This window comes from Jaculus jaculus, chromosome 12 (assembly GCF_020740685.1).
Source record: "Jaculus jaculus isolate mJacJac1 chromosome 12, mJacJac1.mat.Y.cur, whole genome shotgun sequence".
Lineage (NCBI taxonomy): Eukaryota > Metazoa > Chordata > Mammalia > Rodentia > Dipodidae > Jaculus > Jaculus jaculus.
Window position 1 is genome coordinate 33,545,253 of NC_059113.1, and position 25,894 is coordinate 33,571,146.

Genomic DNA, 25,894 nt, shown 5'->3' on the forward strand with positions numbered 1-25,894 from the left:
GTAATTTCTATGTGGTTTCACTTGCTACTGACATGTATCTCATTCAAATGTGTCTTTTGGGCACTGGAAATGGAACCCAGGGTCTCACACATGTTAGGCAAGTGCTCTTCCATGGAAAATCACACACACACACTGAGTTTGATCCCAATACAGGGGAGAAAGGGACAGGAAGAAGAGAGGGAGAAGGGAGGGAAGAAGATAGGTCATTTTAGGAACCAAAGCATTCCTGAGGTGATCGATCATTTAGGAACCGGATCTTTCCTGAGGTAATACATCATTTTAGAACCCAAGCTTTCCTGAGGTGATAGATCATTTTGGAACCGGAGCTTTCCTGAGGTGATAGATCATTTTGGAACTGGAGCTTTCCTGAGGTGATGGGTTATTTAGGAACCAGAGCTTTCCTTAGGTGATAGATCATTTAGGAACCAGAGCTTTCCTGAGGTGAAGGGTCATTTAGGAACCAGAGTTTTCCTAAGGTGAAGGGTCATTTAGGAACCAGAGCTTTCCTGAGGTGATAGATCATTTAGGAACCGGAGTTTTCCTGAGGTGATGGGTCATTTAGGAACCAGAGCTTTCCTTAGGTGATAGATCATTTAGGAACCAGAGTTTTCCTGAGGCGATGGGTCATTTAGGAACCAGAGCTTTCCTGAAGTGAAGGGTCATTTAGGAACCAGAGCTTTCCTGAGGTGAAGAGTCATTTAGGAACCAGAGCTTTCCTAAGGTGAAGGGTCATTTAGGAACCGGAGCTTTCCTGAGGTAATGGGTCATTTAGGAACCAGAGCTTTCCTGTGGTGATGGGTCATTTAGTAACCAGAGCTTTCCTGAGGTGATGAGTCATTTAGGAACCAGAGCTTTCCTAAGGTGATGGGTTATTTAGGAACCAGAGCTTTCCTTAGGTGAAGGGTCATTTTGAAACTGGAGCTTTCCTGAGGTGATGGGTCATTTAGAAACTGGAGCTTTCCTGAGGTGATGGGTCATTTAGAAACTGGAGCTTTCCTGAGGTGATGGGTCATTTAGAAACTGGAGCTTTCCTGAGGTGATGGGTCATTTAGGAACCAGAGTTTTCCTGAGGTTATAGATTGTTTTGGAACCAGAGCTTTCCTGAGGTAAGAGGTTTGATTTTTTTTTTTTATCATGAGAAAAATGTTTTGATCTCATGAGATTTTAGTCTCCACCTATTCCTCATTTGTAGACCTTGATCAAGAACTACTCTTTCTCTCTCTCTCTTTTTTTTTTTTTTTTTTTTTGAGGTAGGGTCTCACTCCAGCTCAGGCTAACCTGGAATTCACTATGTAGTCTCAGGGTGGCCCCGAACTCATGATGATCCTCCTACCTCTGCCTCCCGAGTGCTGGGATTAAAGGCATGCACCACCACACCCGGCCTAAGAACTACTCTTAATTGGGATTCTATTAACATAGTATTCAGATGGCTTTTCCCAATATTTTATTTTTATTTATTTGAGAGAAGAAAAGAGGCAGAGTGAGAGAGACAAAATAGATGTGCCAGGGCTTCCAGCTACTGCACACACCTCCAGATGCATGCTCCACCTTGTGCACCTGGCTTACATGGGTACTGGGGGAATTGAACTGAGGTCCTTTGCAGGGAAGCACCTTAAGCGCTAAGCTATCTCCCCAGCCCTTACATGATTTTTGGCTTTGCCATGCCTTTGGGTCCATTTGGCGCCTCGGAATGCTTCTGAAGGTTGTGTCAACAGAGGAAAAAAACGATGTTTCTCATTGTTGACTTTCAAAAGACACCATTAAAGCAAATGTAATTATAGACTGAATTAGCTTTTGTTCCAGAGCAGCCTCAATTCTACAAAATAGTGAGAGCTCCACTAGCAGAATGGTGGTGATGGAAGATGGAGACAAGGGAACAGAACAGTGTAAACAATGAAACTCATAGACCAACAAGTCACTTCTGGGAAAGCAGGGGCGAGCTCCTCACTATGCCGCTATCTAGCTGCCTCCTGAGAATTCTGGTCTGATGATAGCATCTAGCGGGAGTGACCCTTTGCTTCGCTCTGGTCTTCCATGGCTACATTGAGTTCTCCAGATCAGTGGCCCCTGACTTGCACAATGTCACAAGTGACACAGTATGTATGCAAGATGTTCTCATGTGGTAGGAAGAAAAGAATTTAACAAGTTTTAAAGACCAAAAGTGTAAATTGAAGGGCTCAACTAGCTCAAAGGAGCACTGCATGTCAAAGAAAGAAAAAAGGAGTTCAATTTGGACAGAGCAGTTAGTGAGGTTCTGCCTTCCCCAAGGCTGGCCTGTGCCTATTTCTTGAGTCCTTCGCACAACGGGCTGGGTCTTTGAATAAATAGGTTGTATCTTCATTGCCTTTTTTTCTTTTTTCTTAACACATAACCCTCTTCAGAAATTAGGAAATCAAAGTGTTTCCTGCCTCAAAATTGGCATCCAGCCCTCATTGGGTACCTGCTAAATCCAAAGAAATTTGAATGCCACATATCCAAATGATCAGGCCCTGACTGTTACACCTGGAAACCAAAACAGGCCTCTTGTAGCAAGGACATTCTCAGACTAATTTTTAGGATGTATATGTGTGCATATTTGTATATGTGCAGGAACACGTGTGTGCAGGTGTACATGCATATGTAGGGAGGCCAGAGGAAAAATTTGAGTGTCATTCATGTCATCCTTGGGAGTGCTATCTACCATTTTTTTGTTTTTGTTTTTAGTTTTCAAGGTAGGGTCTCATTCTAGCTCAGGCTGACCTGGAATTCACTATGTAGGCTCAAGGTGGCCTCGAACTCACAGTTAACCCTCTTACCTCTGTCTTCCAAGTATTGGGATTAAAGTTGTGTGCCACCATACCTGACTCACCCATCTACCATTGTTTGAGACAGGGTTTCTCATTGGCCTGAAACTCACCAATTAGCCTAAACAGGCTGGCCAGAGAGAACCAGAACCTGCCACCACTTCCCTAGCACCAGGATCCAAAGCATGTGCCACTATGCCCAGCTTTTTCATATATGGTCTGAGGTTTGAACTCTGGTCTTCATGCTTACAAGACAAGCACTTCACTGGCTGAGTTGTCCCCAAGCCCCCAGTCTCAGGCTTTTATGTTCCATGTGTTGTAGTTACCTTCTCCTTGCTGGGTAAAGCACCCAACAAAAGCAGCTTAGGTTTCTGGTATCTCTACTGTTCAGGTAAACCAAAGGTAGGGCATGTCACACCATCTCTTCAGGCCTTGGTTTCTTCTATTTCTTTTCCTTTCTTTTCTTCTCCTTCCCTCCTTGTTTCTTTCTTTCAGAGAGAAAGAAAGAGACACAGAGAGAGAATGGGTACACCAAGACCTCTAGCCACTACAAAGGATACACATACCATCATGTACATCTGGCTTATGTGAGTACTAGGGAATTGAACCTGGGTTCTTAGGCTTCACAAGCAAGTGCCTATACCCCCTAAGCCATCTCTCCAGCCCCCCTTTTCTTTTTTTTAAATTTTTTAGATTTCTTTGCAAGTAAAGAGAATGAGAATGGGTGCACCAGGCCTTAGTGCCATTGCAAACGAACTCCAGACACATGTGCCACTTTGTACATCTTTCTTTACATGGGTATCTGGGCCATCAGGCTTTGCAACTCAGTGCCTTTAACCACTGAGCCATCTCTCCAGCCCCTCGATTTCTTTACCGATCAAATGAAGCCTTTGACCAGCCATGTTGTTAGAAGGTCCACTAATTCAGATGGTTCTAGATAAAAAGCTCAGCTGAGGGCTGGAGAGCTGGCTTAGTGGTTAAGTTGCTTGCCTGTGAAGCCTAAGGACCCACGTTCAGACACACAAGGTGACGCGAGTGTACAAGGTCACACATGCACACAAGGTGGCATACATGTCTGGTGTTTGATGACAGTGACTAGAGGCCCTAGTGTGCCAATTCTCTCCCTCCCTCCCCCCCCCCCCTCTTTTACATTAAAAAAGTGCCGGTCTGTGGGCTGGAGCAATGGCTTAGCAGTTAAGCACTTACTTGCCTGTGAAGCCTAAGGACCCTGGTTCGAGGCTCAATTCTCCAGGACCCACGTTAGCCAGATGCACAAGGGGACGCATGCATCTGGTGTTCATTTGCAGTGGCTGGAGACCCTGGTGTGCCCATTCTCTCTCTCTCTTTCCTCTCTTTCTCTCACTGTCTGTCTCTCAAATAAATAAATAAAAGTAAACAAAAATAATATTTTTTAAAAAAAGGGCCGGCCTGGGGCTGGAGGGAAGGCTTAGCAGTTAAGGCATTTGCCTACAAAGCCAAAGGACCCACGTTTGGTTCCCCAGGACCCACATAAAGCAGATGCACAAGGGGGCACGTGCGTCTGGAGTTCATTTGCAGTGGCTGGAGGCCCTGCCTTGCCCATTCTCTCTATCTGTCTGTCTCTGTCTCTGACTCTTTCAAATAAATAAGTAAGTAACTGTCAAAAAATGCCAGTCTATTGGGCTTGCTTTAAAAAAGTAATAAAACAAATTTAAAAAAAAAAAAAAAAAAAAGCTCAACTGAGATCATAGGCGATTTGTTCCCAAAGCCTAAGGAAACATCACAGGGAACATTGTACTGTATCTTGCTACTTATTTTCACCTGTGTTATATTCTCCCAGCACCTTGAGAAAAATTCCATAAAGTCATCCTCCCCCATTTTAACTTCATTTTTCCCTTTTAATTTCAAACAGCCTTGGATGGAAACACTCCAGACTCCCTCACCAGGACAGTCACAGGACTGACTGAATGGTTTTATGTTTCTCTTTTGATTTGGGGGCAGAGGAAGGGGGCTGCCAGTGACCACTCCATCAGAAGGAGACAGAAGAGACTGTCACCTTCTTGGTCTCTGCTGGCTTCCTTGGCCTGGTTTTTGTCAAGATTGGAGTGTTCTGAGGATGAGCCAGAGAGCCTTTCTGAAGTCCCATGACTTTTGTATGATTTTAAGAAGCCCTGCCCTTGTCCAAGTCTTTTCATTGTCCCCAAGCTACTGAGAACACAGACTTAAACTCCAGCCAGCCTCAGCCAGGCCCACCTCAGCAGGTCTCGGCTGGCTCCTCACACCATTGCAGTATGCTTGAGCCACCACCTCTCAGGACATCCTAAGCTTGAAGTGTCCGCTGGCCTTCCAGCCTTGCAGGCTTGGGGCGAGCTCTGTGAAGCCAGGGAGGGAAATCCTGGGAGCATAGCGGTGCCCTGTAGCTGCTGGCATAGGGCCTGTCTGAGTCTCTTTAAAGCTCAAGTTCAGCTTTCTGTGTGCCAAGCAGACACAAAGGCCCACCTGTCCTGAAGGAGGAGACTCGCTTTCACCTCTTGATCCCAGTCAGTTTGGGGGGTAAGAATGATGAGTTTGAGGGTTTTCCCTTCCCCCTCGCAGCTGAAGGAGAGAGTACAGAAGCAGACACTGCCAGGCCAGCAGCTCCCAGCTTTTTACTCTTGTTTTCTCGTGGCTGCTTGTCAACTGTCATGCCTGGTGATAATTGTGATAGTGATGGTGGTAACTGTGACTATTCTTCCTTGGCCAGTATCTTACTTTTCTTTCTCTTTGCTGTAACAACTAACTAACAAAAGGAACTTAGGGAGGAAGGGTCATTTTAGTTTACAGTTCAGTGTTATAATCCATCATGGTGGGGAAGGCACGGTAACAGGAGCTTGAGGCAGCTGGTCACATTGCATCTCTAGCCAGGCAATAAAGAGCCTTGAATGCTCCTGCCCAGCCAGCTCTCTCCTTATACCTCAGCCATAGAACGGTGCTGTCCACAGTTAAGGTGGGTCTTCCTGTTACTGTCTAGGTGTTCATGTTTGTTTTCTCTGTCAATTAAAATATTAATAGGTAGGGTTGGAGAGATGGCCTATTGGTTAAGGCATTTGCCTGCGAAGCCAAAGGACCCAGGTTCGATTCCCCAGGACCCACATAAGCCAGATGCACAAGGGGCACATGTGTCTGGAGTTCATTTGCAGTGGCTGGAGGCCCTGGCATGCCCACTCTCTCTCTTTCTGTCTCTCTTCTATCTGCAAATAAATTTAAAAAATTAAAAAAAAAAAACTAATAGGCAAGAAAAGTTTAAAGGTAAAAACAGTGCAAAGTTTATTCAGAAGCTAAAGAAAGAGGTAGAAAGAGACAGACTCCCCCAGTAAAGGAGCAGAGCCCAAAACCAGAATCCACTGTCCCAGTGGAAGCCCTCCTGCCCAGAGTCTGTGATTGGTCATCTTGAATGAGTATGAAGGCCCTGGTTGGTCCACGATGCATCCAGCACTGCATAGGTCCCAGAAAGCCTACCAGGTGGGAAAATTCTCCCACTCAGAAAAGAACAGCTAGGAAGTGAGCTGCCTTCTCCACCATATTCACTGTTTTGGAACCCTTCAGAATATAGCCACCTACTACAGACCCTTTTCCTTGTCTGTCTACCTAGCCAAGGAAACTGCTTAGCTCCTGTAGCCTCTCATTTGCACCTTAATTAACATAATCAAGGTGATCCCTCACTGGCATGGCCAGGCTAGTTTCCTAGGTGAGTCTAGGTCCTGTCAAGTTGAAAACCAGTACAAACTGTCACAGGCAGTAAGTCTGAAATGCTGGGGCATACAATGCTGGTCTGGGAAGTTAATCTGAAGTAGGTAGCTGACAGCCTTTAATGCCTCCCAAGGAGCAGACAGGAATTCACTACTGCTTTGCAATTGAAATCTCACCACCTCAGCTGAAGTTTCAACCCCATCGTGAACGGATTTGGTACCGATATTAAACATACTCTCAACAGATTTCGGTAGTTTGTTCTTAAATTGCCTTACCCAAACTCCAAAGACAGATACGGTCTGGATGTCGTCTCCCCTGCCTCCAGTCAGTGGCACTGCACAGTGAAGGGATTAATACTGTTTTTTTTTTTTTTTTCTTTTCCTGCAGAACATTGACATCACCAACTTTAGTAGTAGCTGGAGCGATGGCCTGGCCTTCTGTGCTCTGCTTCACACCTACCTACCTGCCCATATCCCGTACCAGGAGCTGAACAGTCAAGAGAAAGTAAGTCATTGTCCATGCCATGTGGTTTTCCTTTAGAAATGCCAGTGAGCTACTGTGGTGATACATCACTGTGGGCTCATTCACTCCACAAGTGCTCCTTGCCAAGCATGGTACACAGTGATAGAGACGGCCTTAACAATCCGAACATGGTCTTTGTGCCCTTATGAGGAAGGCAGATGGTACATTCATGAGTAAATATATAAGAAGCAAAACTAGGAGACTTCCGGCCAAGATGGCGACCGCCTAGCTGCACTCCAGATACCAGGGGGAAAAAAGGATAGATGCAGATCCTAAGAAGAGAGCTGCCCCAACATACCTCAAAAGGGGCCCAACTGAAACGAAGGACAACTGGCGAAACAAGCAAGGGTGATGTTTTCCTGTGAACCGGATACCAGCACAAAGGGGAAGGAGACCAACGCAGAGAAAAAATCAACTCCTACCAAATCAGAGAGCCAGAGCCTCAGAGGCCCCCAACACCTCAGCACTGAAGCAGACCAAAAATGAATCCAACATGGCTCAGGAAAATTTTGTGGAAGAGGGGGCGGAAAGAATGTCAGAGTCACATGTTGGGTCATGATTTGCAGAGACATTTATCATACCAATAACTGGGGGCTAACTCCACAATGCACGACCCATTTACATCAACAAGGAGGGTCCAATGGGAGGGGGTAGATCACAGATGAGCCTAAACAATGGTACCAAACTGCCTGTATTTACTGAAAAGAAAACTAATAAATTAAATTTTGAAAAAAAGAAGCAAAACTAGCCAGGCGTGGTGGTGCATGCCTTTAATCCCAGCACTCAGGAGGCAGAGGTAAGAGGATCGCTGAGAGTTTGAGGCCACTCTGAGACTCCATAGTGAATTCTAGGTCAGCCTGGACTATAGCAAGACCCTACCTCGAAAAACAAAAATCCAAAAACAAGAGGAAAAAAAAGAAGAAGAAGAGGAAGAGGAGGAGCTGGAGATGGCTTAGTAGTTAAGTGCTTGCCTGTAAAGGCTAAGGATCCCAATTCAAGGTTTGATTCCCCAGTACCCATGTAAGCCAGATGTACAGGTGGCGCATGCATCTGGAGTTCATTTGCTGTGGCTGGAGGCCCTGATGCACCCATTCTCTCTCTCTTTCTCTCTCTGTCACTCTCTAAATAAATAAATAAATAACTACATGCCAAAGAAGAAGAAAAACTATAAACACAAGTTGTATAGGAAACAAGGCAGAAGCAGTGCTGGAAAAGTGAGCTGTGGGCATGGAGCTTAGGGCCTCGCACATGCTAAGTATGTGCTTAACCACTGAACTATGCCCAGCTTGCAGGAAGCTCATGGAGGTCCAGAAGACTTGAGGCAGTCCTTCTGAGGAGGGGCTGTCTAAAGAGCGAGAGTGTTGGGGAGGCAGCTGTGCAAAGCAGGAGCGAGGAAAAGCCCACATGCTGTTCCATGAAGGGTGTGGAAGAAAGCACTGATGGAATTCAGTGGGGAGGAAAGATGAATCTGAGATGGTGTTAGGAGCAGATACTGGGGCCAGACATATGGAGCTCCCTTCCCAGAATGGTGCCAGAGAAGTTTGTGTTTGGCCCCATGCACACTGAAGTTTTCTGAACAATGGAGAGGCATGATTTATGTTGAGAAAGTTCTCTGGCTTGTTTTTTTGTTTTGTTTTTGTTTTTGTTTTTCCTGTTTTTTGTGGTAGGGTTTCACTCTAGTCCAGGCTGACCTGGAATTCACCATGTAGGCTCAGGGTAGCCTCGAACTCATGGCATTCCTCCTACCTCTGCCTCTTGAGTGCTGGGATTAAAGTTTTGCACCAACTTTGACTTTTTTGTTTTGGGGGCCAGTTGTCTCTGTAGCCCAGGCTAAGTGGTTCAAGTCTGAGGGCCACCCACTAGCAGAATCCCCTCTCCTTAGCGGAGGTCAATCTCTTCTAATAAGGCCTTTAGCTGATTAACCCACCTTCTAGGGAGTGATCTGCTTTACCCTAAATCCACTAGAGAAATTGTTAATCTTGTCTTTTAAATACCTTCCTAGAAACTTTCAGAATAATGTTTGGCCAAATATGTAGATACCAGGCACAGCCAAGTTGATACATGCTAATTAACCACTGCAGGGTTTATTACAGGGTTGGAGCTTTGGCTAGATAGCAGACCACTTACCCAGCATGCACCAGACCCTGGGTTCAATTTTCAAAATTCTAAAAAAAGGGTAAGCACTTTCATGTGGAGTGCTTTGTAAATCAAAGCAAGCTGGGTAGGTTTATTTAACCTTTAAGGAGGAAATAATGCCGTTCTCTGTATCGTGTTAAGTCTGAGCTGTCTATATATGCAGGTGGTTTCTTCTGACTCTGTCGGTGTCTCCCCCTGCTCAAATAAATAAATACACAAAATATTTTAGGGCTAGAGAGATGGCTCAGTGGTTAAGGCTTTTCCCTACAACGCCTAAGGACCCTGGTTTGATTCCCCAGTACCCACATTAAGCCAGGTGCACAAGGTGGCACATGCATCTGGAGTTCATTTGCAGTGGCTGAAGGCCCTAGCATGCCCATTCTCTCCCCCCCCTCTCTCTCTGTGTGTGTGTGTGTGTGTGTGTCTTCCTCCCCCCTCAAGTAGATAAATAATATGCAAGTGGTGATTTAGGCAAGCAAGTGGATAGCAAGTAAGTCTGAGGTTCAGATGGGAAACTCAAGCTAGAAATGCAAACATGGATCACTAGTGAAGGTCAGAGTGGTGTGTGGAACTTCCTGAGGTAATAGAAACATTCCACATCTTCACTATCTAGTGGGGGTACCACCAACCCCACAAACTGTGGCTGGCATAGCTAAGCAACTGCAGTTTAAACAGCCACATGTCACAAACGGGTACTATATTGGATGGGAGATTTACACAGTATTTAACGCTGTGAGGGCTGGAGAGATGTTTACTGGTTAAGGTGCTTACCAGCAAAGCCAAAGGACCCAGTTTCTATTCCCCAGTACCCACCTAAAGCCAGATGTACAAGGTGATGCATGCATCTGGAGTTTGTTTGCAGTGGCTAAGGCCCTCATGTTCCCATTCTCTCTACCTCCCTCTCTTTTTCTCCCTTTCTCATAAATAAATAAGTAAATAAAATAATTAAAGCTATTAGATTAGAGATCAACCAGGCAATAGGTCTTAAGGGAACTGTCTTAGTCAGCTTTCATTCATAACAAAATACCTGAGGCTGGTAACTTAATAAAGAAAAGGTATTTATTTAGCTTAACGGCATCTGTTGTGTATGTGTAAATATGTGTATGCTGCATGTATGCATTTGTTCATGTTTGTAAGTGTGTATGTGTGTGTGTGTGTGCACGCGCGTGTGTGTGTGTGCGTGCATGCAGCATGTGGAGATCAAAACACTTCCATCAACTTGCAGTTTTCCACCTCATTTGGAGGCAGGGTCTTTCATTCTTATTCTTTGCTGCACTGGCCAAGCTCGCTGGTCCTTGAGCTTCCTGGGGATTCTTCTGTCTCTGCCTTCCATCTCACTGTCATTGTACTGGGATTACAGGAGCCTGTCATGGCTTATGGCTTTTCTGTGCAGTCTGGGGACCGAACTCAGGTACTCAGCATTGAGTGGCAAATACACTTAATCCACTGGGCAGTCTCCACAGGCTGCTCTTACAGTTTGGAAGTCAAAAGTCCAACATTTGGGTCTGTGAGAGATGGTTTAGTGGCTAAGGTGCTTTCCTGAAAAGCCAAAGGACCCAGGTTTGATTCCCAAGGACCCACATAAGCTAGATGCACAAGGTGGCATTCCTCTGGAGTTTGTTTGTAATGGCTGGGGGCCTTGGTGCACTCATTCATTCTCTCTCTCTCTCTCTCTCTCTCTCTCTCTCTCTCTCTCTCTCTCTGTGTGTGTGTGTGTGTGTGTGTGTGTGTGTGTGTGTGTGTGTGTCCCTACCTCTCATAAATAAAAATATTTCAGGGGGAAAAAAGTCTAACACTGGAGCAGTCCCATCTGCTTGGTTTCTGGTGAAGGCCTTGTGGTGGTTAGCATTACAGCAATGGGAGCTTGTGCAGAAGAGACACTGGGAGAGACAGAAAACCAGAAAAATACAGGCCAGGTTTGCTCTTTTTGTAACAGTTTGCTCTCACAGGAGCTAATCAGCATCCCAGTAGAAGTGCATTAGTCTGTTCTGAGATTGAGGCTCCCAATTAATTACCTACCTAATTACCTTGCTGCTAGGTACCATGTCTTAGATTCCACCACTTGAACACACTTGAGGCCACACCTTCAGCACAGGAACCTTCTGGGGACACTCATAGTGGAAGCAGAGAGAAGAGGCTTGAGGGACAAATCTTGAGGACTCCACGGTTTATGGTTTGGGTAAAGAAGGATGGCCCAGCAGAGGAAAGTAGTGGGGAGCAGCCTGAGGGCACAGTAGCAGTCTGCCAGCCATTGCAGAGGCCAAGGGCACAGCAGCTCATCTGACAAAGCTTCACAGACAAAGCCAGCTAGCATCTGACCATGACTGCGGCATTCATTCCCCCTCTACCCTCTTGATTTTTTGGGTCCCTTCCTTTCTGGTGTGATGTTAGAAAATTAATTAATTCAACAGTGGGTATAACAAATTTCAAACCAATCACCGTTCTACAATGGTAGGAAGAGCAAGCCTAAGCACTACACACATTCTTCAGAACCCGTGTCCTCCCAATTAAGTGGTGTTTCCTTCAGCCAACAAACCTGCCTTCTTTGTCCTTGAGTCAGTACAGATCTGTTGGAAAATAATGGGCTTGCAAGTGTTTGCTTTCACACTTGGAATCACAAGCATTGCTTCCTCGTGATGGAAACTTCTTTGTCTCATTTTGGATCCCTGGGATTTCCACAACTAGATGCCCCATCAACTGCCCACTGGCCTCCTACAGATACAGAACGGTGCCTCAGGCAGGCTGGCATCAGTGTCCGCATTTCTGTCACTCTTAGAGGACAGAGACCTCCATTCTATACACGTCTGGTTGAATTTCTTTGCCTGGATCTCTACTGAAGTCAGCAGGGAGCACCAGTGGTGAAGGACCCACAAGGCTGTGCAGGATTAAGAGCCAGGTACCTGGAAGGCTGCACATTTGCATCTGTTTAGTTTCACAGGCTCCCTGTCTGCTCCAGTTGGGTTTGAATCCCAGAGCCTGGGACCCTGCTTTGGTAGGTGCCACCTGCCCTCCACTCTCTGAAGAACATCTGGCTTCCTGTTTCCTAAACACACCATCCTGGCTGCACTCCAGGTGGAGAAACAGTGGCTTCAGCAGTGACATTTGGTGACTATTGAGGGTGTGACGAACATGTCACAAGGGTGAGGGAGGCTAAATCCATTAGTTACGAAGGAGAGTTTTCAAAATGATGTGTCAACAAAGACCAATTGATATAGCATAAAGCCGAGTGTGTGTATGGAACCTCCTATGGTGGTAGTCTCCCTCCAGGAGAGAGTAGAGCAGGGGTCTTTCCCAGAAGGGATATATTTGTGATTGGATCTCAAAGGGAACACTCTGGTTTGAGTGAAATGCACACCATAGATGTGTGAGCACCACCCAAACCCTGGTCTGCAGCCTGTTTATCAGGGAGCCTTTGTGTTATACTAGGCATCAAAAAGGGCACCAAGAGAGACTTTTTAAAAAAAATTATTAAAATTGAGCCAGGTGTGATGGCAACATGCCTTTAATCCCAGCACTCGGGAGGCAGAGCTAAGAGGATCACCATGAGCTCAAGGCCACCCTGAGACTACAGAGTGAATTCCAGAACAGCCTAGACTAGAGTGAAACCCTACCTCAAAGAAAAGAAAAAAAAAGAAATTCCATAATAGCTATTGACCACCCCAGAAATGGAAGAATGGAAGAAATTATACCAAGTAAGTTAACACTGGTGGTACATCGGAAATTTCTTTAAAAAAAATTTTATTTATTTATGTATTTTACAGAAAGTGGGAGAAAGAGGGAGAGAGAGAATGAGCACGCCAGGGCTCCAGCCACTGCAAACGAACTCCAGATGCATGTGCCCCCTTGTGCATCTCTGGCTTACATGGTACCTGGGGAATCGAACCTGGGTCCTTTGGCTTTGCAGACAAATGCCTTAACTGCTAAGCCATCCCTCCAGCCCACATTGGAAATTTCTAATCAGCCTAACAAAGATGTCTGCTGTGAGTTCAAAGGGCTATGCAATCACAGAATCAGTGGAAGGTTTTGAGTGGTTTTGGGTTTTAGTACTAACAGAGTATTCTGCTATCAGCCTGTGAACATCTTCCACTGGGCCCAAGCAGGGACAGGTTATAGAGCGAAGTGTGTTTATTTCAAAGTAGTGTCTGATCTTGAACTTGAGTGTGAAAACATTTGGGACATCAGCATCATTTCTCCTGCTTATTTCCAGTGAAGCCCTGTACCAGCACAGACCTTACTAGCCAGGCTGGGGATGGCGTCTGTCACCAGGTGGGGATATAGACTGTCCTGGAAATGGAAGTCCCAGGTCTGCAACTTCCCTCCAGGCAAGGCAGACTGCAGGATGGCCTTTTTTGTCCTGTCCCCACCTGTGTTGGCTGAGCCACTAATTAGTTAAACAAAGCTCGTAGTCTGAGGACCTTTGACCTCCTCCTGTCTCTCCAAGGGCACACCCTCTTCCACTTCCACCTGTCCTCCACCATGTCCTAGTGAAAGAGCATTAGGATATTGACAGCTGGCCACTCACCAAAATGAGTAAAAATTAATGTTTGTAGCTAATTTATTGGGGCTGGAGTGATGGCATAGCAGTTAAGACGCTTATGAATCCCAAGGACCCAAGTTCAATTCCCCAGGACCCACATAAGCCATCTGTGCAAGATAGCTCATGCGTTGGAGATTGCTGGACACACCACACAGTGTTGGTTAGAGCAAAGCAGAGCTTTTGGAGGACTCCCAGTCAGTTGGCACCATGGCCTTCAGAGCTGGGAGAGAATTCACTTCTGTTCTTGCAGCCGCAGAAGACCAGTGCGCCTGCGCTTCCACAGCACAGTTGCTAAGGTTCTTATAGTCATGAGGTAGCTGAGCTCAACTGGGGTAGATAAGACAAGAGAAAAAAGCATGTGCTGGCTTGGGTGGCCCATTTTTTTCTTTCAGGAAAACAATAGTTTACACAGAAGTGATACCCAGTAGATAACCCAGGAGGTTGCATATTCAACTCTAGTAGAATTTATATATTGAATATATTAAAATTTACCAATTTCAAATAAATTTTTAAAAAAGAAATGTCTTCTCCTTAAACCTTGCTAGTAACCTACGAATATAAATTACAATAAAATACCATGTTTAGACTCACACTTTGACAGATTTTTTTTTCTGAGGTAGGGTTTCACTCTAGTCCAGCTGGCCTGGAATTCACTATGTACTCTCAGGCTGGCCTTGAACTCATAGTGATCCTCGTGCCTCAACCTCTTGAGTGCTGGGATTAAAGGTATGTACCACCATACCCAGCAAAGTTTGGAATTCAGAATAGCCTATGCACATAGTATACAAGAAAAATGGGTACTTCATACATGAATATTAGGACTAAAAATTGCTGTACCATTGTAGGAAACAACTTGGCATTGTATATGAAAAGTCATACAAAAAATGAATAACAGTGATATCTTGACTTCCTGAGTAATGGTATCCTTAAAACTGGCAGAGTGCAGTTCCCGGTTTTCCACCATGTGCTTACCTTGACTTCAAGGGTGAAGGCTAGAGACGTGGGCAAGATCACCAGGGCGCAGAGCTTCCCAAGGCTTTCAGCACAGGCTGGAAGGAAGCATGTATAGCCATATATATCTATGTCTGGTTTTTCCTGTGACGTGCATCTAGATCAGCGAGTTGACTTCAGTGTCAAACCCCTTGGCGTAGGGCCAAATGTTTAGACAAGGGCACAGTAAAGATCATGGGAACATGTAAAAGAATAGAGTATATATAAAAGCTTCTCTGTTTTTAAAGATATTTTTAAATTTTTTTTTCTTTTTTTGGGGGGGGATGGCAAAAAAGGAAAAAAATGCAGCAGTATTATTTTTATTTTTGAAAATTGTAGCAAAACACATTAAATGAAAGTTATCACGATGGGGCTGGGGAGATGGCTCAGTGTTCAAGGTGCTCGTTTCACAAGTCTGCTGCCTGGGGTTCAGTCCCTCGGCACCCATGCAAAGCCTTGTGGAGAGAGGAGCAAGTGTCTGTGATTTCAACGTGCCTATGACAATGGGAGGCAGAGTCAAGGGAACCCCAAAGCCCATGGGCCAGATAAACAAATAACAAAAGAGACCCTGTCTCAAAAAAGGTGGAAGGATTGGGGCTAGAGAGATGGCTTAGCGGTTAAGCGTTTGCCTGTGAAGCCTAAGGACACCGGTTCGAGTCTTGATTCCCCAGGACCCACATTAGCCAGACGCACAAGGGGGCACATGCATCTGTAGTTCATTTGCAGTGGCTGGAGACCCTGGTGTACTCATTCTCTGTCTCCATTTATCTGCCTTTCTCACTCTGTCTGTCGCTCTCAAATAAATAAATTTTTAAAAATGAACAAAAAGTTTTTTAAAAGGTAGAGGGATCGAATGGACACTCTGAGCTGGTCCTCTGACCTCCAGTGACACGTGTGCAGTGGCACAGACACATCCATATGCACAGACGTCATGCACACATGTGTAGATGCATACAAATAAAATGGAAAGAATTACCAGGTGACATTTGAACGCACAGTTCAGTGGTGGTAAGTGCATTCACACTGTCATGTGGCCCTTACCACCATCCATTAAATTTTTATTTTATTTACTTATTTATTTTTGAAAGAGAGAGAGAGTGAATGGGCACACCAGGGCCTTTAGCCACTGCAAACGAACTCCAGACGCATGTGCCACCTTGTGCATCTGGCTTACATGGGTCCTTGGGAATTGAACTTGGGTCCTTAGGCTTTGCAGACAAGTGCCTTAACTGCTAAGCCATCTTTCTAACCCAGCTTTTCTATTTTTTAAGGGATACAATTTCACATTTTACCCAAGCTAGCCTTGAATTCCTAGTCCAAGTGACCTTCTTGCCTCAGTCTCCCAGGTAGCTGGGACCCTAGGTGCATGCCACCATGTCCAGCTTATATATAAAATCTAAATGTGGGCCTGGGGAGATGGCTCAGTGGCTAAAGCACTTGCCTCAAAGGCAAGAATACCTGAGTTCTGATCCCCAGATCCACATGAAGCCAGACAGACCCTGTATCACTAGCATCTGCAATCCTGGCATGGCTAGGGCAAAGAAGGGAAGCTGAGATGGGAGAATTGCCAGTGAGCTTAGGGACCGGCTAGCCTGGCAAATGAAGCGGTAAGCCATGAGAGACCCTGCTGCCTCAAGTAAGATGGAAGATGAGGACCAGTGCCCAGAGTTGTCCTCTGACCTCCACATGCACTGTGTGGCCCATACATGCCCACGCAAGTATACACACACACACAATCAACAAAAATGTGAGAGGCTGTGGAGATGGCTCAGCAAGCAAGGGCACTTACTGAATAAGCATGTGAACCTGAGTTCAATCCTCAGCAATTCACATTAAATAAAATAATAAAATAGAAAAAAATAAAACATAAAGGCAGACACTCCCAGCACTCAGGAGGCAGAGGTGGCCATGAGTTTGAGGCCACCTGAGACTACACAGCAAATTCTAGTTCAGCCTGGGCTAGAGCAAGACCCTACCTCAAAAAATCAAAAAACAAAAATAAACACATGATTACTTACTTATCGGTTATATTTCAGACATTGTTTATATTGTGGTTTTGTTTTTTATTTTTTTTTTTTTTTTGCTTTCTTTTTATAGAACTTGAAACAGTTGCCTTGCAAAGAAATAAACAGTAAAATGTCTTTCATCGGCACTCTCATACTTATATTTCTGTCACTTTTCATTCCCATGTGCAGGTCCAGGTTTCCACAAGGTATCATATTCCTCCTGCCTAAATAACTTACATTTCTTTTTGTACATATCTGCTGTAGGGAGTTTGCTAAGTTTTTGTTTATCTGAAAAGTATATCCTTTTTTTTTTTTTTTTTTTTAGGTAGGGTTTCAATCTAGTCCAGGCTGACCTGGAATTCACTCTGTAGTCTCAAGGTAGCCTCAAACTCACTGCGATCCTCCCACCTCTGCCTCCGGAGTGCTGGGATTAAAGGCATGTGCCACCACACCTGGCTAAAAGTATATCCTTTTAACTATGAAGAATATTTTCATGGATTAAAAGAGCAGACATGAGCTGGGCGTGGTGGTGCACGTCTTTAATCCCAGCACTCTGGAGGCAGAGGTGGGAGGATCACCATGAATTTGAGGACACCCTGAGACTACAGAGTGAATTCCAGGTCAGCCTGGGCTACAGTGAGACCCTACCTCGGAAAAAAAAAAAAAAAAAAAAAAAAAAAAAAAAAAAACAGGCATTTTTTTTTCTTTCATTAATTAGAAAATTCTATTCTACTCGTTTGGGCTGCTGGCAAGAAGCCTGGGACAAATTATGCTTATACTTATACCCCTTTTTATAAATGTCATTTCACCTCAGGCTGCTTTTAAGGTTATTCTTTCATAACTTTTTTTTATATATTTTATTTTTATTTATTTATTTGAGAGAGACCGAAAGAGGGAGAGAGAGTAAGAGAGAATGGGTGTGCCAGGGCTTCCAACCACTGCAAATGAACTCCATACACATGTGCCACCTTGTGCATTTGGCTTTGTGTGGGTTCTGGGGAATGGAACCTGGGTTCTTTGGCTTTGGAGGCAAGCACCTTAATCAATAAGCCATCTCTCCAGCACATGACTGTTTTTAAGCAATACCGTTGTGCTGTGCATTGTGGCACATGCCTCTGGAGTTTGTTTGCTGTGGCAAGAGGTTTGGGCATGCCCGTTCTTTCTCTCTGTCTCTGCCTGTCCCGCTCTCCCTCCCTCCCTTCCTCTTTCTCTTGAAAATAAATATTTTGAAAAAATAAAAATAAAGATAAAAGAAGCCATATGAGAGGCAAAGTTCAGCTCCCAGTAAGAAAATCCTGAACAAGCAGAAACTGTAGGGGAAATAAAAAGCAAATATTTGAAGAAAGGTTGGGTCCAGATAGTGAAGGACTTAGTAGTGGCCATAAGATAATAATAAAAGGAGGAGAGAGATGCATGTTGCCGAAGTCCACTTTTGCTATGGGAAGCAGTCAGTAGGTAAAACATATGTTTCAGAAATCAGGAGATAGTGGTGTAAGTACATTACAGAGATAATGAGGTCATCATCGAAGAAATAGAGAAATTAGAAAGTTCTCTTGAGGACCAAAGCTGGGAGAGATGAACAATTTATCATTTGAGGATATTAAAAATTTTTTGTTTATTTATTTATTTATTTGAAAGTGACAGAAAAAGAGGAAAGAAAGATAGAGGAAGGGAGGGAGGGAGGGAGAGAGAGAGAATGGGCGTGCCAGGGCCTCCAGCCACTACAAATGAACTCCAGACGTGTGCGCCCCTTGTGCATCTGGCTAACGTGGGTCCTGGGGAATCAAGCCTTGAACCAGTGTCCTTAGGCTTCACAGGCAAGCGCTTAACTGTTAAACCATCTCTCCAGCCTGAGGATATTTGATTATGTACAATATGACTGATAATTTTTTTTCTTATTTATTGGTAAGGGAAAAGAGAGGGAGAGAGAATGGACATCCTAAGGCCTTCTAGCACTGCAAATAAACTCCATCCAGATGCATGTGTTACTTTGTGCATGTGGCTTTACATGGGTGCTAGGGAATTGAACCCAGGCCATTAGGTTACACGCAAGTGCCTTTAACTGCATGCCATATCCTCAGCCCAACTTTTAGTTACTTATTTTTTGTTTGTTTGTTTTTTGAGGTAGGGTCTTGTAATCCAGGGTGACCTGGAATTCACTTGGTACTCTCAGGGTGGCCTTAAATTCACAGTGATCCTCCTACCTCTGCCTCCTGAGTGCTGGGATTAAAGGCGTGTGCTGCCACACTTGGCTTTTTTGTTTTGTTTATTTTTTTGAAGTAGGGTCTCACCACTCTAACCAGGCTGACCTGGAATTCTCTCTGTTGTCTCAAGGTGACCTCACACTCACAGCAATCCTCCTACCTCTGCCTCCCAAGTGCTGAGATTAAAGGCGTGTGCTGCCATGTCTGTCTGATTCTTTTTTTTAAATATTTTTATTTTATTTGTTTATTAGAGACAGAGAGAGTGAGAGAGAGTGTGTGAGAATGGGCACATCAGGGTCTCTAGACATTGCAAATGAACTCCAGACACATGCACCACCGTGTGCATCTGGCTTACATGGGACCTGGAGAATCAAACCGGGGTCCTTAGGCTTCTCAGGCATATGCCTTAACTGCTAAGCCATCTCTCCAGCCCTGATTCTTTTTTTAGATAGCACCTCCCCACAGCTGGCCTCACACCCATAATCCTCCTGTTTCAGCTCTGGGTATATAGGAGTGAATCATCATACCTAGCTTGCTGACCTTTGGTAACACAGCACCATTATTATGCAGCTTACACAACAGAATGTGGTGGATATCATAAATGTTGAAAAAGACAAAAATAACCTAAGCAATAAAAATTTATCTTTAATAGTCAGGTATTAATCAGTAATATTATTTTCAGTGGCAATTGTAACCTGCTTATCTTTTTCATTTTGCTGCAACTGAGACCTTGTTGCATATTGACTTAATATTGTTTATCACAGTAGGTAATCTATATAAAAATGATAACTGGAGAGATGGCTTAGCAGTTAAGCGCTTGCCTGTGAAGCCTAAGAACCCAGTTTGAGGCTCGATTCCCCAGGACCCACATTAGCCAGATGCACAAGGGGGCACATGTGTCTGGAGTTCATTTGCAGTGGCTGGAAGCCCTGGCATACCCATTCTCTCTCTCTCTCTCTCTCTTTGTCACTCTCAGCTAAATAAATAAAAATAAAAATAAATTTTTTAATGATAATTAATGTCCTTAACAAAAGCCACATGTTTTTAGTTGATGATTCTATTCTCTTTCCCCTTTAAATCTAGAAAAGGAATCTCTTGTTGGCATTTGAAGCAGCTGAAAGTGTGGGCATCAAACCTAGCCTGGTAAGTATCCTATTTTTAAAAATATTTTATTTTTATTTATTTACTTGAGAGAGTGAAAGAGACAGATAGAGAATTGGGTATGTCAGGGCCTTCAGCCGCTGCAAACGAACTCCAGGTGCATGTACCACCTTGTGCATCTGGCTTATGGACACTGGGGAATCTAACCTGGGTCCTTTAACAGTACTAGTATTGAACCCAAGGCCTTAGAAATACAAAGCAAGCTCTCTACCAACTGAGCTATGTCCCCCTGCCCTTTAATTTTTTATTTTTATTATTTATTTGTGTATATATGCATGTATATATGCATATATATATGCTTTTTGATTTTTCTGCATGCATGTGTATAGTATGTGTGATATGGTATGTGTGATGTATGCACTGTGCACATGCATACAGAGGCCAGAGAAGAATATTGAGTGTCATCCCGTATCGCCCATTCACATATTTCCTTGAGACATTGTCTCTCTCTGAACCCAGATTTCTCAATTTTGTGAGTCCCAGAGAATCTCTAATCTTCCATAGAACTGGGGTTACAGGAATGTGTGGCCATGCCAGCTGTTTACATGGGTGGTAGAGAATTGAACACAAACTGAATTAAATCTTTTCAGGTCCTCATGATTTTTAAATAAATGCTGTAACCCCTTGATCCATCTTCTCAGGCCTTCCACTTTTTTTTTTCAAGGTGTAATCTTGCTCTAGCCCAGGTTGACCTGTCCATCCCCAGCCCCCTTTTGATTTTTTTATTCTACTTTTATGAGAAAGAACTTTATGGTATCAACTACACAGATACATGATACTCAAATCCACCAACAGATCTGTTACGCATGATTTCTAGCATAAGCTTATCCATTGATCTGATCACTATGATTGGAAGGTTTTTTTGGTGTTTTTATTTATTTATTTATTTGAGAGAGAGAGAGAGAGAGAAAGGAAGAGAATGGACGTGCCAGGACCTTCAGCTGCTGCAAAGAACTCCAGATGCATGTAACATTTTGTGCATCTGGCTCATGTGAGTCCTAGGGAATTGAACCTGGGTCCTTCAGCTTTGCAGGCAAGCACCCTAAGTGCTAAGCCATCTTTTCAGACCAGATTGGAGATTTTAATTAAGATTTTATGGAGAAATTTAAATTTTGGAAATAAGGCAGACTGGATTATCATTAAAATTGTCATGTTCAAATCACCTAGAAATCTGAGTAAAATGTCATTTTAAGAAAAGGTCAAGAGCCAGGCATAGTGGCACACACCTTTAGTCCCAGCACTTGGGAGGCTGAGGTAGGGGGATCCTATAAGTTTGAGGCTAGCCTGGAGCTACAAAATTCATTCCAGGTCAGCCTGGGCTAGAGTTGAATCCCTATTTAAAACTGGAAAACGGGGACTCAGCAGATACTTCAGTGGGTTAGAGTGCTTTCTGCATAAGCATGAGGACCTGAATTGAATCCCCAGAACCCACATAAAAAGCTACACATAAGCCAGGTGTGGTGGCGCACACCTTTAATCCCAGCACTCAGGAGGCAGAGGTAGGATCGCTGTGAGTTCGAGGCCACCCTGAGACTCCATAGTGAATTCCAGGTCAGCCTGAGCTAGAGTGAGACCCTACCTCAGGAAAAAAAAAAAAAAAAAAAAGCTACACATAGCTGGGCATGGTGAAACACATCTTTAATCCCAGCACTCAAGAGGCCAAGGGAGGAGGGTTGCTATGGGTTCAAGGCTACCCTGAGACTACATAATGAATTCTAGGTCAGCCTGGACTAGAGTGAGACCCTACCTTAGGGGGGAGGGAAAGACTACACATGGTCACATGCCTGTAATTCCAGTGCTGAGGGGAGGGGAGACAGGAGGGTTGCTGTCACTTGCTGGCCAGCTGACCTAACCAAAAAGCAACATACTCCAGATTCAGTGAGAAACTCTATTGCAGGGAAATAAGATAGAAGAGCAACAGAGGACACCAGTGTCTTCCTCTGCCCTCTGCACACATGCCCACCCATGCACAAGCCACTTGCACACACCACACACACACAAAAGTATAATAGAGGGCTTTATTAATATGCATTTAGCTTCAAGAAACACAAAAACCAGCAGAGCATGGTGGTGCACACCTTTAATCCCAGCATTCAGGAGGATCACCATGAGTTCGAGGCCACTCTGAGACTACATAGCAAAATCCTGGTCAGCCTGGGCTAGAGTGAGACTCTACCTTGAAAAACCAAAAAGAAAAAATAAATAATTATAAACAGAAAAATAAAATTAAAAAGCCAACTTAACAATTGCATGTAGCAGAAATCCTTGCTGTTCTTTTAACAAGTCCAGAGCCTCTTCAAGGTTTCTTTACCACTCATTGTTGTAATCAAGAACGTTTAATCTGCTCATTTTATCCCCCCACACTTCTTCCTCTGTGCGGATGATTGTGGCTGCCAAATCCCAGTAACACTCCCATCTGCAGGACAGGAAGGAAGACAAGAGAAGGGAAGAAGTCCCTCTTTTTACCTTTCCCCTCTGGTAAGGAAAACAAAAGGCCTCACGATTCCTCTAGCTAGCTGGCCACCTGCCTGCAAGAACATTTGAGGAAGTGAGCGTATAACATGTTCCAGGATCTAGTGGAAACCTACAAAGGAGAGAAAAGATGAAGCTGACTGTTGGGTTACCAACTACTACCATCTGCTATAAAGCTTAAGATGCATGGAGAATAAATTCATACAATATCCTGGCTTATGCCTAGTGAGAATTCCAGAAGGCAAGAATGGAGTAGAGATATTATATGCAAATATGTGCCTGAAGTTTCTGTAGAATGAGAGTGCCCAGATTCTTAGTGAACCTCAAGCAATAAAACACTATCTGTCCAAACGTATCATAGTACAACTTCAGAAGAGCACACACTGATCATCTATAAAAAGTCCCACTATGTAGCTAGCTACTCTTCTTTTTCTTTTTTTGGTGATGCTGGGGTTGAACTCAAGGCCTAGGGCATGTAAGGTGAGCCTTCTACCACTGAGCTATATTCCCAACCTATCCAGAAAACATTTAGGAAAATGTTGTCTCAATGATAAGGAAAATCTAAACTCAAATGACAGTAAGATACAATCACATCACCCTCAGAGAATGAAGGGAGTCCAAAATATGAGAAATGAAAGTAGATCAGAAACCTTAGCAGTATGAACAATTTCACAATTTAAACTTGAAACAGAATGGGCAGTTTTCCCAAGGAATATCAATGTCTTTCTTCAAATAGTAAATCTGAATACTGTATCTAAAATGTACTCAAGAATAAAAAGAATTTAAATATTGAAGAAGGATAATTCTTATTTTATTTAATTTTTTGATATATATATATATATATATATATACATATATATACACATTTACAGACAACAAACCATGGTATTTCCTTCCCCTTCCCCTCTTTCCCCTTCATAACTATGCTATCCATCACATCCCCTCCCTCTCTCCATTAGTCCTCTTTTAATTTGATGTCATCATCTTTTTCTCCTATTATAAGGATCTTGTGTGAATATTGCTAGGCACTGAGAGGTATTGGATATCGAGGCCAACTTCTGTCCAGACAGTTGTATGTAAGGAGTGGTACCCTTCCTTTGGCTCTTACATTTCTTCCAACACCTCTTATACAATGGACTCTGAGCCTTGGAGTGTGTGAGATATTTCAGTGCAGGACACTCCTCTGTCCCTTCTTCTCAGCACTGTGTAGCCTTTTGGGTCATCCCAGTGGTCATTGCCATCTGAAAAGAGAAGCTTCTCTAACCAGAAGCAAGAGTAGCATTAATATATGAGTATGAACATTAAGTGAAGTGCAATTTGGTGAGGGTAACGTATGCATTTTTCCAGACAAGAGCAAGCTTTATACCCCTAAAGCTCATGACCTCCCCTGCCATAGGCTTTTGATTAGGTTTTCAGTACCAGGCACATATTCCTTCCCATAGAGTGGGCCTTCAGTGCAATTAGAGAACAGTTGGTTTCCCCCAGAACAGACATGCCACTGTTGCACTCATTCGGTCATTTGGCCTGTCTGGCCAAACTTGAGGTTTCCAGTGTCCTCTGTTTTCACTGCTGATGACTTCTGTCTCCCATAAGACTGCATACAGTGCAGCTTTTTCCAGATTTCAGTTGGCTGGGCTATAGGGAGAAGGTTTTCTGCTCAGCACCAACTTGATTCCTCAGTTATTTTGCCACTCAGGCATTTGAAGTCTTCAGCAATAGGGTTTTACCATCTCTTTCTCATGGGGAGCCAAGGGCCTTGGCAATAGCCCTTAATGTTTTGGAGGCAGCAGGGACCTCCCTGGCCATCAACTCACTGGAAGGTATCCCATCCCGGGCACTGAAAATTTTCTAGTAATAATCTATGGCTCCTGGATGTGCCATTATTTAAGAAAGTAGATTTTCATGTCTTATTCAGAATATCTTGAATTTTGATTGACCCTCCCTCCTACCTTTGTTTTACACAATCTCTTCCCCTGACCTCACTTAGGCCTTTCTTCTCCCTGTAATCTGTTCTGTTACTTAATATATACAATGTCTTAAGACATTCCTTCTCCTCTCTCTCTACCTTATAGCCTTTTTCTAGCTTATGGGCCTCTGCTACTGATTTTTGGTTCCAGATCACACACAAGTCTATACATTTGTGGCTAGGATACACAAAAGAGAACATGTGACATTTGGCTTTCTGGGCCTGGGTTATCTCACTTAGTATAATCCTTTTGCGATCCATCCATTCCCCTGCAAATATCATAATTTCATTTTCCTTTACCACTGCATAGAACTCCATTGTGTAAATGTACCACATCTTTATTATCCATTCATTTGTGGATGGACATCTAGGCTGGCTCCATTTCCTAGTGATTGTGAATAGAGCAGCAATAAACATGGTTGTGCCAATATCTCTAAGGTAGTGAGAAGAGCCATTAGGATATATGCCTAAGAGTGCTATAGCTGGATCATATGACAAGTCTACTTTTAGCTATCTCAAGAACCTCCATACTGATTTCTACAATGGCTGTACCAGATTACATTCCCACCAACAGTGCAGAAAGTTTCCTCTTTTACCACATTCTTACCAGCATTTATTGTCATTTATTTTCTTGATGGTAGCCATTCTGACAGGACAGAGATAGAATCTCAAGGTAGTTTTAATTTGTATTTCCCTGATGGCTAAGGATGTAGAACACTTTTTTAGATGTTTATATGCCACCTATATTTCTTCCAGTGAGAACTCTATTTAGTTCCATAGCCCATTTTTTTGATTGGGTTGTTTGATTTCTTGTTGTTCTGTTTTTTGAGTTCTTTGTATATTCTGGATATTAATCCTCTGTCAGATGTGTAGCTGACAAAGATTTTCTCCCATTCTATAGGTTGTCTCTTTGCTGTATTCACGGTGTCCTTTGCTGTACAAAAGCTTTGTAATTTCATAAGATCCCAGTAGTTGATTAGTGGTTTTATTTTCTGCGCAACTGTGGTTATATTCAGAAAGTCATTACCTATGCCAATATGTTGAAGGGTTTCCCCTACCTTTTTCTCTAGCAATTTCAGAGTTTCAGGTCTGATATTCAGGTCCCTGATCCACTTGGGTTTGATTCTTGTGCATGGAGAAAGACAAGGATCTATTTTCATCTTTCTACATATAGATATCCAGTTTTCCCAGCACCACTTGTTGAAGAGGCTGTCTTTTCTCCAATGAATATTTTTGGCATTTTTGTCAAAAATCAGATGGCTATAGCTGCCTGGATTAACATCTGAGTCCTCTATTCTGTTCCTTTGATCTACATGTCTGTCTTTGTGCCAACACCATGCTGTTTTTGTTACTATGACTTTGTAACATAGCTTAAAATCGGGTATGGTGATGCCACCAGCCTTATCTTT

General features: G+C 43.7%; 1 protein-coding gene across 3 annotated transcripts in view; it reads left to right on the forward strand.

Moving 5' to 3' along the window:
- Positions 1-25,894, forward strand: part of Specc1 (sperm antigen with calponin homology and coiled-coil domains 1) — a 310,970-nt gene that overhangs the window by 268,148 nt on the left and 16,928 nt on the right. For all 3 annotated transcript variants that reach the window (XM_045130800.1, XM_045130799.1, XM_045130802.1), the window contains 2 exons: positions 6,879-6,995; positions 19,970-20,029. In XM_045130800.1, coding sequence (XP_044986735.1) covers positions 6,879-6,995; positions 19,970-20,029 — 177 coding nt within the window. The remainder of the gene's footprint in view (positions 1-6,878; positions 6,996-19,969; positions 20,030-25,894) is intronic.